Genomic DNA, 15826 nt, shown 5'->3' on the forward strand with positions numbered 1-15826 from the left:
ACAGGCATGAGGTGTGTGCAATGTTTTAAATCTCACTTTGATCTTTCTGAAGTCTACCGGTTTACGGATGAGCTCATAGTACTCAGGAAGCTCTTTGCGAGAGGGAAGCTGAATAAAGACTTCGCTCAACTGTCGCCCATTACTGCAGAGAAAGAAAACAAACAAATAAAAACAATGGGACCTCTTACTACAACAACCAATATATTTTAATTTAAAAGAGTAAATTATATTTAGATGAAAGAATAATGTTCTCACCCATCCTTATACTTGATGACGGCATCAACAATTTTCTTCATCTTCTTCGTAAGGGAAGGAGGGTTTGGAGAAAGTTTTTCTGCAGGAGGACGCCCACGCTTCTTTGCCTTTTTGCCATCGTCATCCTTGTCTCGTCCCCTACCACTGCTGGAGCTAGGCGTAGCCGGTCTGTTGTCATGATCGCGGTCTCTTTTGCGTTTTCTAGTTGTCTTTTTATGACGGACTTCCTCTTCAATATCTTCAAGATTACCGTCTTCAATGGCCTGCGATGCAGGAAAATGATCATTCAGCTACATACAATATCCATGTACACATACACAGATTCAGTTAAATATTATATAATTCATACCTCTCAAATCTCATCCCATCCTCATATACCAAGTAACTGTATTGCCACAAAAACATAATTCTTACCTGATTTATTTTCAATTTTTGGTATATCTCATTTTAAATTGTTTCTAATATTCAAATTAAATTTAACATAAAATAAAGGGATCCTGAGTAAATACAGGATGGTGTATAAATCACAGCTCTGTGATTAGTCTCACAAAATGACACAGTCACTATGCCAGCCACCAAACTCTTTAGCAGTTTAGGAGGAGTTGCGCTTATGAAGTCAATATAATGTGAGATATCAATTAAATACAAAATTTCTGTTATTTCCCTTTGATGATGTCAGAGCAGAACTGTGTTCCTTCACAATAGCTTCCTATGGTGTGCTACCATCGTGTGAAGTTTCAATGAAATCAACATCAGTTTAGGAGTTGTGCTTAGAAGACACATAGCCAGACAGGATAATTCTCATATTTGTACCAATATAACAGTTTTATCTCTTGTGGCAAAAAAAAAAAAAAAAAAAAAAAAAAAAAAAAAAAAAAGAAAACAGCTGCTTGAGCCATAATCAGTGGGAAGTGAAGATCAGCACCATCCATCTCATGCTTGCTCGCAGAACTGCTTTAGGGTTATCAAGCATTAAATGCACATTTAAAGTGCTGCCAAAACAACTTAGTGGGGTTCAAGTCAGGACTATATCTAGACCACTCCCAAAATGCTGAGCTTCTTCTGAGCCAGTCGGACTCTGACTCATCACTTCATGCAACACTCAGTTTTTAACCAACTAAATCTGGTAAATCCTCACCTTAAGCCACTGCTTCTCTGTGAGGGAGTCACTGTAGTCCACCTCTTTACGTTGGCGAGATCCTCTGCCAAACATCTTCTCCTCTTCTTCTTCACAAGTGAGTCTCTCGACTTCGGCATCATCCTTCAAAATCCAGCTGGGCAGATCATCCTCCTCCATCAGACGAGGTTTTCTCTTCGGGTTGCGGGCTTCTTCACGTCGTCGGTCCAGATCCATTCGCTAAAATGAAGAGAAGAAGGGAGCAAAGACAATAGCAGGGAATTATCCAAGTGTAATCATCATTAAATAAACAAAGGGACAAGTATGCCTAATAACATACACAGAACTAGGACTAACCATGAACTGCTCAAATTCCTCTTCACTTCTTGCAATCATCTGATTGACAGTCTCATCATCAGGCACTTCATCTTCCTCCTGGGAGCAAACAAGAGATGTGGTGAGAAGCATCTAATGACAGATGTATGTGGCACTTAAGAGCCAAATCTGATCAGGTGACTGTTTTATGTAGCAGGAAATCATCTTATATAGGCTGTAATAGTATCACTGTTAAACCTGTAATACTTAGCACTTTTTTTTTTTTTTTTTTTGCATCGGCATAAACTGTTAGATTTTAATTAAAAGAAGCACATTTGAAGCCATAGAATATAAGCATAGGAGAAGTGCAGGAAGAAGACGGAAAAGGACAAGATTTCATGTAGAAGATAAATTATCATATTAACCATGAAAGATTTTTGTAGCAGTAGAAATACGTAAGGGGAAAAGGTGATGTCTGGACTGCTGACAGCTCAAACATCCTGAGAAAAGAACAACAGAGACAGAAAGAGAGAAGAGTGAGTAGGTGGGACAGCGCACAGGAGGATGTGGGTGGGTGGGCGACGTGGGAACGCGCTCAGATCACACCCACCCACGCCCCCCGAGTGCGGCAGCCTCCCCGAGCCCCGACCTCATCCTGTTCCTCGTGTTCCAGAATGGCCTGTAAGAAGGCTCGGCGTTCATAGCCTGATGACTTCTGGTCAAACATTCCCGCCTGGATGACTTTCTGGTCCACGTTGAGTTTGTACTTGGCTGCTGCGAGGATCTTTTCCTCCACACTGTTAACAGTGCAGAGGCGGAGCACACGCACTTCATTCTGTTGGCCAATACGATGGGCTCTGTCCTGGGCCTGCAAATCCTGTAGGACAACAAAGGATAAAATGGTGCTGTCTGTAAGGTCACACGTCCACTCACCCTTTTTAAAAATACTTCCTGAAGACAAAATGTAGTTTTTGAAAACAGTGTTAATACAAGTACACCGAGGGAGACGAAAAAAGTGGTTTGATTGCATAAATAAGTACAATAAAAAGTGCAAACTGGCCAACCTTGTCCTCAGATCATTATGCCACAGGCAGACTGTTCTGCACAGATGCAGGCCTTTTCAAATCAGGGCTCAACGCTTACTCCAGAGGTCACTTGCCATATTGGGCAATTTAGGGTATGGTTCAGAAGTCTAATGGCACCATTTACTTGCCAGTGTTGAGAGGGAAAGCCTTAAGGCCCACTGACACGAGCATGCCTTTGATTCATGCAATAGCATGACCTGTGTCACGCTGTGTCGTGCTGGAGAGTAAACTCATCTTTAACTGATGCAGACTGAACGTGAGAGGGGCGCCGGTGCGTGCTACTGCGCACAGAGAATTTTGAAATGTTCAAAAAATCTTTCATGCACAAATGTCGTGCTACAGTAGTGTTCAGAATAATAGTAGTACTATGTGACTAAAAGGATTAATCCAGGTTTTGAGTATATTTCTTATTGTTACATGGAAACAAGGTAACAGTAGATTCAGTAGATTCTCACAAATCCAACAAGACCAAGCATTCATGATATGCACACTCTTAAGGCTATGAAATCGGGCTATTAGTAAAAAAAAAAAACAAGTAGAAAAGGGGATGTTCACAATAATAGTACATCTGCATAATAGTACATCTGCTGTTGACGCTACAAACTCAAAACTATTATGTTCAAACTGTTTTTTTAGCAATCCTGTGAATCACTAAACTAGGATTTAGTTGTATAACCACAGTTTTTCATGATTTCTTCACACCTGCAAGGCATTAATTTTGTTGGTTTGGAACCAAGATTCATTTACTAGTGTGCTTGGGGTCATTGTCTTGTTGAAACACCCATTTCAAGGGCATGTCCTCTTCAGCATAAGGCAACATGACCTCTTCAAGTATTTTGACATATCCAAACTGATCCATGATACCTGGTATGCGATATATAGGCCCAATACCATAGTAGGAGAAACATGCCCATATCATGATGCTTGCACCACCATGCTTTACTGTCTTCACTGTGAACTGTGGCTTGAATTCAGAGTTTGGGGGTCGTCTCACAAACTGTCTGCGGCCCTTGGACCCAAAAAGAACAATTTTACTCTCATCAGTCCACAAAATATTCCTCCATTTCTCTTTAGGCTAGTTGATGTGTTCTTTGGCAAATTGTAACCTCTTCTGTACGTCTTTTATTTAACAGAGGGACTTTGCGGGGGATTCTTGCAAATAAATTAACTTCACACAGGTGTCTTCTAACTGTCACAGCACTTACAGGTAACTCCAGACTGTCTTTGATCATCGTGGAGCTGATCAGTGGGTGAGCCTTTGCCATTCTGGTTATTGTTCTATCCATTTTGATGGTTGTTTTTTGTTTTCTTCCACGCGTCTCTGGTTTTTTGTCCATTTTAAAGCATTGGAGATCATTGTAGATGAACAGCCTATCATTTTTTGCACCTGCGTATAAGTTTTCCCCTCTCCAATCAACTTTTTAATCAAACTACGCTGTTCTTCTGAACAATGTCTTGAACGTCCCATTTTCCTCAGGCTTTCAAAGAGAAAAGCATGTTCAACAGGTACTGGCTTCATCCTTACATAGGGGACACCTGATTCACACCTGTTTGTTCCACAAAACTGACAAACTCACTGACTGAATGCCACACTACTATTATTGTGAACACCCCCTTTTCTACTTTTTTGTTTTACTAACAGCCCAATTTCGTAGCCTTGAGAGTGTGTATATCATGAATGCTTGGTCTTGTTGGATTTGTGAGAATTTACTGAATCTACTGGTACCTTGTTTCCCATGTAACAATAAGAAATATACTCAAAACCTGGATTAATCTTTTTAGTCACACAGCACTACTATTATTCTGAACACTACTGTATGTGGCGCAATCTAATCTCCAACACTATCTGCAGCTCATCCAGTGGAGTAAAGAAGAAGTGAACAGAGCGAGTGGTGACATCAGCGGATCGCATCAGAGCGCAACTCATCTGAACGATTATAACAAGAAGTTAAATCTGTTATAAACATACTTTGCAGCTACACACAAGAAGGAAAGAACACGCAACTGTTTTACCAAGCCGTGACAATGTAAACATGACAAATAATTAACTTTTTAGATGGCTCAAAATGCTTTCGTCAGGTAGTTAGGCACGCACGTGCGCAAACGGCTCCGGCTGCAGCCTCCTCTGTGATTCAGGATGCGATTAGAGCCATTTTCAATGGCCAATTTGCAGAAAAAAAAAAAAAAAAAAAAAAGATTAATCCACCACGAAATAATTATTTTATATACACAGCATCCAGTGCAGAGCACGTGGCAGCTGGTAAAACAAAGAACGGCGTCCAGCTGTGAACACAGCGGGTGGGATCGCCACAACGTTTGTGCTATTGTGTGAGTCACAGGCATGCTTGTGTCAGTACACCTTTACTGCTGAGCCCTGCAAATGGGTAAATCCCTAAAAGCTCAAGAGATTTCCACAAAGTGACAAGGAAAGCAAATATGGAGAGTTTTAGAGTTTTAAAAAAAAATCTTTAGCTGTTTTTATGCTCAGAAACCGAACAAATAAAGCAGGAGCCTCACAACTCCATCACTGGGTGCTTGGACCCTAACAAATTGTTACTTAACATGCATGAAATCCCCCAGCAGGGACACCATCAAAGTCTGTACTGACTAAGATAAAGAAGAAAGTAAACAGGAGGTGTTCTCTTTATTTAGACAAAAGTCCCCTGATGAGACCTTCTGGAGCAGGTAACTGAGTGGATAAGGAGCTGGCCTGCTAACATGTACACCTGGGTTTGAATCCCACGCATGCCAACTATTTGTGTCCTTGAGCAAGACACCTACTCTACATTACCTCCCACCCAGCTGTAAATGGGCACCAGTTGGTTGGGGAAATAACCTGCATCATAACCCTGTACAAAATGTACACTATTTAGGGGAGGGGAATCTGCAACAAATGAATACCTACTCAGGTTTAAAACAATTGTATAAAAGGTACGCATTCAATAAATGTGAATTACTGAAGAACGTGCTGTACAGAAGTCTCCAAAAGTGCAATAATTCAGCTTCAAGGCTGTCATCAGTACATTCTTTGTCATAACTGACACCTATGTTCATGCAAATGGAATCACCAAATACCTGATGTGGGTTCCAGTCACTGTCAAAGATGATGACCGTGTCAGCAGACTGCAGATTGAGACCCAGGCCTCCTGCCCTGGTGCTGAGCAGGAACACAAAGTACTCAGAGGCAGGGTCATTGAAACTCTTCAGCAGCAAGCCCCTGTCCTCCGCTTTAGTGGTTCCTATCGAGGGGAGACATTTTACAGTGTTTAACAATCATGACAGTGCAAAACCCCTAAAGTTTGAGGAGAAGAATATTTATCTTAGAGTCTCTGTGTTGCTGAACTTGTAGCTAAATAATTTGATATTTTATCAATTAATCATCTTTATAGTTTGAAACATACACTAATTTCTGGGAAAAGCCACAGATTCCATTGTCCACTTGGAATGAGAAAATTCATATTATGAAGCATATTTGGCAACATGTAACATTTTTTTTTTTAAACGTAGGGGTCTCACCATCCAGACGTAGGTACTTGAAGTTGCGGTATGCAAAATAGTCTTCCATGATAGTCATGAGTGAGGTCATCTGACAGAAAAGCAGCACTTTGTGATTTGTGGCCCTCAGTTTGGGCAGAATACGATCCAACAGCTCAAACTTCCCAGAGGAACGGTACAGGTCAGGCCTGGATAGGAAACAGGCCAACACAAAGAGAATGAAATCATCTTCATATACACTAGCCCCCACAAGACACATATCTACAACACACAGACAATTTAAAATGTTACATACCCTGACACAATTCCACCAGAATAACCAAGATGTTCAGAGAAAGACTCCTGTAATAATAATAATGACCACAACAAAATAAATAAATAAATTCCATCCAAATACATACATCTATATAACTTTTTTTAATATAGTGGTGGACAGCCGCATTAGGGTTGAGGTTATGTTTGGTACCTCAATCTGCTGGAACATGTACGGGTGGTTACAAATTTTTCTCAGTTGCATGATAGTGTTCATCAGGGTCTTTGTGCCACCTTTACCCTGGAAAATACAGGAAGAAAACATGGTAAAAGCCCATCATTTATTTCAAAATCGTTCACTTAAATTTAAAGTTAAGCTGCATTTTACGATACATATTGATTTGATAAGAAAAATAAGATTTCCAACAAGTACAATAAAAAACCACATAAAATAAAATTAATTACAACCTGTGTCCTTCAGCAAAGCATGGTGCAACATGAGCCTATTGACTTGTTTAATGTCAAACAAGGTCGTAATTAGTGTATCATCATACCCGAGTGGCTAACACACACACACTATATATATATATATATATATATATATATATATATATATATATATATATACACACATATACACACATATATATATACACACATATACACACATATATATATACACACACATATACACACATATATATATACACACACATATACACACATATATATACACACACATATACACACATATATATATACACACACATATACACACATATATATATATATACACACATATATATATACATATATATACATATATATACGAGGTCTATTAGAAAAGTATCTGACCTTATTATTTTTTTCAAAAACCATATGGATTTGAATCACGTGTGATTACATCAGACATGCTTGAACCCTCGTGGGCATGCGAGAGTTTTTTCACACCTGTCTGTTACGTCATTCGCCTGTGGGCAGTCTTTGAGTGAGGAGTCGTCCACCCGCTCGTCGATTTTTTTCATTGTTTAGGAATGGCTCAGAGACTGTTGCTTTGTTTGATAAAAATTTTTTCAAAACTGTAAGGCACAACTGAGTGGACACCATTCAATAAATTCAGCTGGTTTTCGGTAAAAATTTTAACGGCTGATGAGAGATTTTGGTCTGGTAGTGTCGCTTTAAGGACGGTCCACAGCGCCTGACGGCGATCTGCGCTTCGAGGCGGCAGCGTCTCGCCGTTTCAAGTTGAAAACTTCCACATTTCAGGCTCTGTTGACGCAGTAAGTCGTCAGAGAACAGAGAACTTTCAGAAGAAGTCGGCATGAGGAGTTTATTCGGACATTCCATTGTTAACGGTCATTTTGTAATGAAAGAACGTGCGGGCAGAGTTGCATGTCGGGCTGGACCCGACCGCGGGGGGTCGCGGCAGGAAAAACACCTCCGTTGGAAATCTTAACGGGCAAATTGGAACATGCCCAAGCTGTTAAACAATTTCTCAGTTACTCACTTGTTGAAAGCCATTAAAAGCCGCCTGAATTCTACAAATGGTTTTCAACACGGAGGTGTTTTTCCTGTCGTGGCGCACACAGATTTGCCGAGTCGTCACGGAAACGACTCGGCGAATTTGCGCGTACGTCTTTCATTAAAAAAATGTCCTTAAACAGTGGAATGTCCGCATAAATTCCTCATGCCGGCCTCTTCTGAATCTTCTCTGTTCTCTCACGATGTCCTGGGTGAATTAAGCCTTAAATTAGGATGTTTTCAGCTCGAAACAGGCCGACGACAGCACCTGGAAGCGCTGCAGGACGTCCCGCTCCGTGGGAAGTCCTTACACCGACAGAAACACCCCATAATCTCTCATCAGCCGTTAAACTTTTCACAGAAAACCAGCTTAATTTCTCGAATAGTGTCCACTCGGATATTCCTCACAGGTCCAGAAAAAATTTTGATAAAGCAACGCGCGCCGTCTCGAGCAGCGTGTGAAACAAAGGAATTCAGCCGAGAGGGCGGGACCACATCTCACTCAAGGCCTGCCCACAGGGAAATGACGTCACCGACACGCGTGAAAAAACTCACGCATGCGCACGAGGGTTCAAGCATGATTGGTGTAATCGCATGTCATTCAAATCCATATAGTTAAAAAAAAAAAAATAAACGGGTCGGTTTATTATCTAAGAGACCTCGTATACACATATATATACACACATATATATATATGTTTTTATATATATATATACATATATACATATACATATATATATATATATATATATATATATATATATATATATATACACACACACACACACATATATGAGGTCTGTCCAAAAACTATTGTACCTTTTTATTTTTTTCAAAAACTATATGGATTTGAATCACGTGTGATTACATCAGCCAAGCTTGAACCTTCGTGCACATGCGTGAGTTTTTTCACGCCTGTCGGTTGCGTCATTCGCCTGTGAGCAGGCTTTGTGTGAGCAGTGGTCCACCCCTCTCATCGGATTTTTATTGCGAATAAATGTCTGAACGATTTGGAGCTTTGCTGCATCAATTTTTTCCAGAAACTGTGAGAGACCTCCAGGTGGTAACCATTCAGAAAATTCAAATGGCTTTCAGGGACGATTTTATGGGGATTACACAGATTAAGGAGTGATCCAGCCGGTTTAAAGACCGCCCACAGCTGCTGAGAGCGCGCCGTGCTCCGAGCGCCGATCGACAGGCTCAAACCCCGCTGAAACAACCAGATCATTTCCAACGTGAAGGCTTTGTTGATCCGGGACGTCATCTGACTTACACAAAAATGGCAGGAGACGTGGACATCAGTACTTTTTCATGGCACATTCCACTGTTACAGGAGTTTTTTTCATGGAAAGAAAAGCGGACGGATGCGCCACGGAGCCGTTCATGGCGCGGCACAAAACCACCTCTGTGTTGATCTCACAGGACAGCTTTGAGATGGCTTTCAGATGGCTGTCGGTGGGTTTTCAGTCGTGTGACTAACCGAGAAATTGTGGATTAGCTGGACATGCCAGAACATGTCCTGGGAGGCTTCATCACGGCGTTGCTTTGCGCCATGCAGCTCCACCGCAATGGTTCATATTATATATATATATATATATATATATATATATATATATATATACACATATACACACACACACACACATAAGACTAGTCCATCCTTCAAAAATGGAGTATATCTGACGTGTTGTAATTCATCAAATAATCATTTAATCCTTGATAATATGCAAATGCATGCACAGAACACCCCCAAATGGAATCAGCCCATCAACCCCCAAAGGGATACCTAAGTTAGAAATATGTATGGTATATAAATATACATGGTATGAGTATGTACTATGTATTGTGAAGCGCATGATAATATGATGACCCACATACTATGTTTATGATGATGGGACACAAACTATGACAACAACAAAATTTGGACATAGATATGTCAGTGTACGGTGAAAGTAAAGTATTCCTGGAGATAATATGCAAAGAGAAAACACGAACTAAGTATTTCTAAATGTTGTTGAAATAACATGTAAGCACAATAGCAAAAGGGATTAACCCGTCCTTACCTTCTTGTCTTTTTCGGATCCATCTGTTAACAGGACTCCCTTGGCTTGCATGTGTCTGTATAAAACTCTCTGTAATGCTGACATGTCACACTTTATCACATATTCCACCTACAATTCAACAAATAAAAGCAAAATCTCAGCAATGGTAACAAATGTTAGCCATTTCCAAACATAATACGCAGCCCACACTAAACTAGGTCAAATAAATGAAAAATAACATGCAATTTAAATCAAATGGCTTTGTTTTATTTTTCCCCCAATTGCATTTTTAAAATAATCATAAATATTTTGGGAAAATATTAAACTTTCTAAAAAAGACAGCCACTTTGCTTTGGGTGCACCTGATACAGAAAGATCAATCAATCAATCAATCAATTTTTTTTATATAGCGCCAAATCACAACAAACAGTTGCCCCAAGGTGCTTTATATTGTAAGGCAAGGCCATACAATAATTATGTAAAACCCCAACGGTCAAAACGACCCCCTGTGAGCAAGCACTTGGCTACAGTGGGAAGGAAAAACTCCCTTTTAACAGGAAGAAACCTCCAGCAGAACCAGGCTCAGGGAGGGGCAGTCTTCTGCTGGGACTGGTTGGGGCTGAGGGAGAGAACCAGGAAAAAGACATGCTGTGGAGGGAAGCAGAGATTGATCACTAATGATTAAATGCAGAGTGGTGCATACAGAGCAAAAAGAGAAAGAAACAGTGCATCATGGGAACCCCCAGCAGTCTACGTCTATAGCAGCATAACTAAGGGATGGTTCAGGGTCACCTGATCCAGCCCTAACTATAAGCTTTAGCAAAAAGGAAAGTTTTAAGCCTAATCTTAAAAGTAGAGAGGGTGTCTGTCTCCCTGATCTGAATTGGGAGCTGGTTCCACAGGAGAGGAGCCTGAAAGCTGAAGGCTCTGCCTCCCATTCTACTCTTACAAACCCTAGGAACTACAAGTAAGCCTGCAGTCTGAGAGCGAAGCGCTCTATTAGGGTGATATGGTACTACAAGGTCCCTAAGATAGGATGGGACCTGATTATTCAAAACCTTATAAGTAAGAAGAAGAATTTTAAATTCTATTCTAGAATTAACAGGAAGCCAATGAAGAGAGGCCAATATGGGTGAGATATGCTCTCTCCTTCTAGTCCCCGTCAGTACTCTAGCTGCAGCATTTTGAATTAACTGAAGGCTTTTTAGGGAACTTTTAGGACAACCTGATAATAATGAATTACAATAGTCCAGCCTAGAGGAAATAAATGCATGAATTAGTTTTTCAGCATCACTCTGAGACAAGACCTTTCTGATTTTAGAGATATTGCGTAAATGCAAAAAAGCTCTCGGTATAGTGGTGCAGCTTAGCTAAAATTTGCTTAACAATCCTTCAGTTTGTGATAAAAAGCATGATATTTGGCGCATATATTCTAAATTAACATTTATTGTCAGATATGGAGACATCCTGGAGCTGACCTCTAATGAGCTACAGGGGTCAATAAAGAATTACACAGGGGTCAAAATTTTAAAATGTTTCAATCATGTTGAAAACTATACTACATTATTTGTCTGATCATAAAGATACCAAAAAGGTATAGTTTGGACTATCTATGATTGAATGTTCTGGAGTTATGTGGTAAAAACAGCAAAAATGGTGACAAAGGTCAGTTTCAGTTTGTACAGGGGTCAAAAGTTAAAGTTGCTCCAATTTTGGTAAAAAATTACGCAAATTATTGGTTGAGTTAATAGCATCTGTCATACTTACTTATGTTACGGGGGTAACAAATGTCACATGTCATAGAATCCAATGGGTGTCACCTTTTTTGACCTTTACTTTGGAGACCAAGCATTCAACACAGTCAAAACTATTCAATTTATTAATCCTATTCGCTCAACCAATAATTTGCATCACATTTTACCAAAACTGAAGTAACTTTAACTTTTCACCCCTGTACAAACTGAAACTGACCTCTGTCACTATTTTTCCTGTTTTTACCCCATAACATTCAGTCATAGATAGTCCAAACATTATCCTTTTGGAATTGTTACAATCACACAAATAGTGTGGTATAGTTTTCAACATGACTATATATAATTCTTCAACTGACCCCTGTAGCTCAGAGGTCAGCTTCAGGATGCCTCCATATCTGAAAATAAACATTAGCTAATTTAGAATATATGTGTCAAATTTCAGGCTTTTTATCACAAACTGACTGACTGTTTTGGTTATCTGCTGCACTAGTAGTGAAACAGAGCAGGTCCTGATTAGCACATGGCTGGGAGACTGTGTAGAAACACCAGGGAAGTAGAGTTACGTCAGGAAGGGCATCTAGCATAAAATGTGTGCCTAATCCCAATATGGATGTGTACTGAATGTGCGGTGGTAACCCTGACCAACCAGCGGCAGCTGAGAGACAAACAATTTTTTAAAACCACAAAACTGAAAATCCAATATATTTTTGCTTAGTTTTAACACCTTCTCAAGGCCCACCTGCAGTACTTTCATGGGCCACCGTGACCCACACGTTGGGAATTACAGGTGTTAAGTATAGTCATAGAATGGTTGATGGAGAATCTTAAAATTTCTACAAGAATTAAATACATAAAAACAAATAAAAAAACTACATTAATTCCAGCATCACCTTTTCGGGCAGCTGGGCCTCAACTTCCTTTTTAAGTCTGCGCAGCAGGAAGGGGCGAAGCACCTTGTGTAAACGACGAATGATGAGGATGGTCTCTTCTTCATTCAAGTCAACCTTACGGGGTGAATGTGAGAAGTTTTTTTTATCTTATTATCCAGCTGTATGTCAAGATCTGAGGTATGGTGCTGCAGGAAACACCATGACATGTTTAATCTCATGATGTTCATAAACTCACCTTTTCTCCAGTCATGGCAAAGGGGGCGTTGAACCACTGTTCAAAAGTGCTGCAGCTTTTGAAAATTGTCGGCAACAGGAAGTTGAGCAGGGCCCAAAGTTCAGGCAGCTTGTTCTGTAGCGGTGTGCCTGTGAGCAACACGCGTCGTGGGGCCAAGTAGTGCGTGTTCAATACCTGAGTCAACTTACAGTGGTGGTTCTTCATACGATGTCCCTCATCCACAATCATGTACTTCCAGCGAATCTTTACAACACAATACAGCGCAGACAGGTCTTACAGAATGGAAGTGACAGACGTTTCATTGCTACTGTCTAAAGAAATGTGATAGAACTGGATATGAAGAAACACACTTTCAGATTTTATTAAGGGTGATTATTTACCTTTGCTAACACTTGCTTATCTTTGATAATATACTCATATGTGGTGAGCAGCACGTTGAACTTCCCACTGCGCAGAATGGGAACGAACGAACGACGAGCAGCTGGAGACCCCTAAAAATGAACAGAAGTCTTGTTCATTTCAACTACAGAACTGCCAAATAAGCCAAATCCTTAAACGCCTATTTGATCTCACGTTTAACACAATCTTCATTATAACTAGCACACGCGACATCCTTGAGGAACAGAGAATAACTAAGTAGACAATACTGACCTTGTAGGAGACCTTCACAACAGACGGAGCCCATTTATCAAACTCGTAGACCCAATTTGAAAGGGTTCTAAAAACAAAAGAAAGAGGTTTGCTTCGGGATACTGTTTGTCTGCCAACATCCTGTCAAGGACGCAAACAGCAGCACTGTTCTAACAATAAAAACATCTGGAAATATCTTTCAATAGAATGTTCTGTAACTCTGTTAATTTGTCTGGAAAAATTCAGCTTTTTCATAAGCTTAGCATTTATCTACGTAATAGTTATTTTCCCTGAAAACAACTACAGTGAGCAGCAAAATCACCACAACAAATCAACTCCTCAACTACAAGCTGTCACAAGCTGCATTTACATGAAAGGTTCCAATCAGAATGGAATTATTCTGATCACAGAATCCACACAGAGACCACTTACATGGCCATGATAAAAATAATCAGATATGCACACCTTTATATGAATTGCTCAATACAATCAATTTTGCTATTTTCACATGATTGGAAAACAGCTTGTTTCCATGTACAATTTCACTTCATCAATGGACACGCATATCCTATTCAACCTGATATTTGTTTCAGTTTTGCTGCTCAAACTGTAGCAGGAGAGAATTTAACTCATCACACTTGCTCTGATCAAGAGAAGGAGTAGCAGAATCACACCATCTTGTGCACTCAACTTTCAACACTCCTCACTTCTTCCACCTCAGACCAGACATGGTTGAATGTCAGCAACAAGGACTTATGATTCTTGTGCAACACCAAATTAGACGAAGGTGGAACAACATAAAAAATTAAAATAAACTTTACAAACAAAGGCAGTGATGTTTACATTTATATTGACTTCTATTTCATTGCAGTCAAGGTGAACCATACATATTTCCTGTTTTGTGTGGTCAACTTCATTTCATTTGTTCATAAACATCCATTCCCACATTTCAGGCAACACAATCCAAAAAAAAGAGAAAATTTTTGGAATAGGTGCAATTTATTCTAAATTTAAGGATTAAATTGTCACCTTTTCTGGACAGATTTCTTGAGATATGTCAGGGGACAAATACATGAACATTTCCAATTCACGGAATGTGTCTTGGACTTTATTTACTCGTACATCAACCAATAAGAAATGCACAGAGTATGGAGCTATATGGTAACTCTGTCAAGTGGGCAGTTCTCAAAAACTGACTGACCATGCCAGAAGGAGGCATGTAAGGGAAGCCAACAAGATACCCATGACAGCGCTGAAAGAAGTTATCATGAAGCTGTATAACTGGTGATACAAGACACTAAAGCAGCGTTTTGTCGATGTAATGTTTCTCCCACCACAGAAGTTTATAACTCCTTTACAGTTGCCTGGGTGTTTTGGATCATGTATCCATCACCTGACTTGTCTCAAGAAAACAAGCTGTAAAAAAATTATTTAATACTTATATTTAGAATGAATTGCCCCTTCCCAACTTTTTTTTGGAATGTGTTGCAGGCTTTAAAAGCAGGGATAGGTGTATATTAACAAACGAAATGAAGTTTACCACACAAAACATCAAATATTTTGGGTTCATCCAGACTGTAATGAAACAGACGTCAAAATAAATGTAAGAATCATTTTGTTTGCCTTAATTGGGCAGCACAGTCTTGTTTGAGGGCGAGTGCAAATTGGTAAAATATGATGCATATGATGGCCCAGTCACACGGTACACGACGATTCCTGAACGAAGGGAAAAAGTAAAAAACATCACAATTCGTTGAGAAAAGGGGGATGAAAGAGGTTTTATCACCGAACAGTCTGCGAAGCAAGAGCGCAAAAGGGACGAAAGAGGAAATTAACAAAACCGAAGCTCACGATCTCAACGAAATGCACCTGAAGCCACAACTGGAGCAGTGTGTGTCTGCGTCTCTGCGTTCCAGGACTCAGCGCTGGGACGGAGCTCACAGCGCCTGAGTCCTGGAGAAACTGCAAACAGAATCTGTGGAGATCTGTGTGCACGTCAGTGGACCACCTGCTCTGGTTCCTCGTCCAGAACAAAAGAGGGATCATCTCCATCATCATCAGAATCTACACTGTCTGTCGACACATTGCGCGCTCCGTCTTCCTCCAAAAAAAAAAAAAAAAAAAAAAAAAAAAAAAGTGTGCCGTGGTCACTGTTGTATCACTGTATTATGTTCTAAGCCATGTATATTGATTTATAACAGAAAACTGTCAAAAGGGAGAATAAATATAAGTGTA

At 40.0% G+C, this 15826-nt stretch overlaps 1 protein-coding gene across 4 annotated transcripts in view; it reads right to left on the reverse strand.

Moving 5' to 3' along the window:
• The window catches only part of smarca4a (SWI/SNF related, matrix associated, actin dependent regulator of chromatin, subfamily a, member 4a), a 50426-nt gene that overhangs the window by 6519 nt on the left and 28081 nt on the right, over nucleotides 1–15826 (reverse strand). For 2 of the 4 annotated variants that reach the window (XM_034189883.1, XM_034189882.1), the window contains exons 17-30: nucleotides 13613–13679; nucleotides 13342–13452; nucleotides 12962–13204; nucleotides 12727–12840; nucleotides 10104–10211; nucleotides 6734–6820; nucleotides 6563–6609; nucleotides 6289–6455; nucleotides 5848–6011; nucleotides 2298–2564; nucleotides 1730–1807; nucleotides 1394–1612; nucleotides 256–518; nucleotides 37–142 (exon numbers count right to left, since the gene is read on the reverse strand). In XM_034189883.1, coding sequence (XP_034045774.1) covers nucleotides 37–142; nucleotides 256–518; nucleotides 1394–1612; nucleotides 1730–1807; nucleotides 2298–2564; nucleotides 5848–6011; nucleotides 6289–6455; nucleotides 6563–6609; nucleotides 6734–6820; nucleotides 10104–10211; nucleotides 12727–12840; nucleotides 12962–13204; nucleotides 13342–13452; nucleotides 13613–13679 — 2041 coding nt within the window. Of the gene's footprint in view, nucleotides 1–36; nucleotides 143–255; nucleotides 519–1393; nucleotides 1613–1729; nucleotides 1808–2112; nucleotides 2277–2297; nucleotides 2565–5847; nucleotides 6012–6288; nucleotides 6456–6562; nucleotides 6610–6733; nucleotides 6821–10103; nucleotides 10212–12726; nucleotides 12841–12961; nucleotides 13205–13341; nucleotides 13453–13612; nucleotides 13680–15826 lie in introns of those variants that run through there. The other 2 variants (XM_034189884.1, XM_034189885.1) reach the window with 2 other exon arrangements.

The sequence above is a fragment of the Thalassophryne amazonica genome, chromosome 16, assembly GCF_902500255.1.
Source record: "Thalassophryne amazonica chromosome 16, fThaAma1.1, whole genome shotgun sequence".
Lineage (NCBI taxonomy): Eukaryota > Metazoa > Chordata > Actinopteri > Batrachoidiformes > Batrachoididae > Thalassophryne > Thalassophryne amazonica.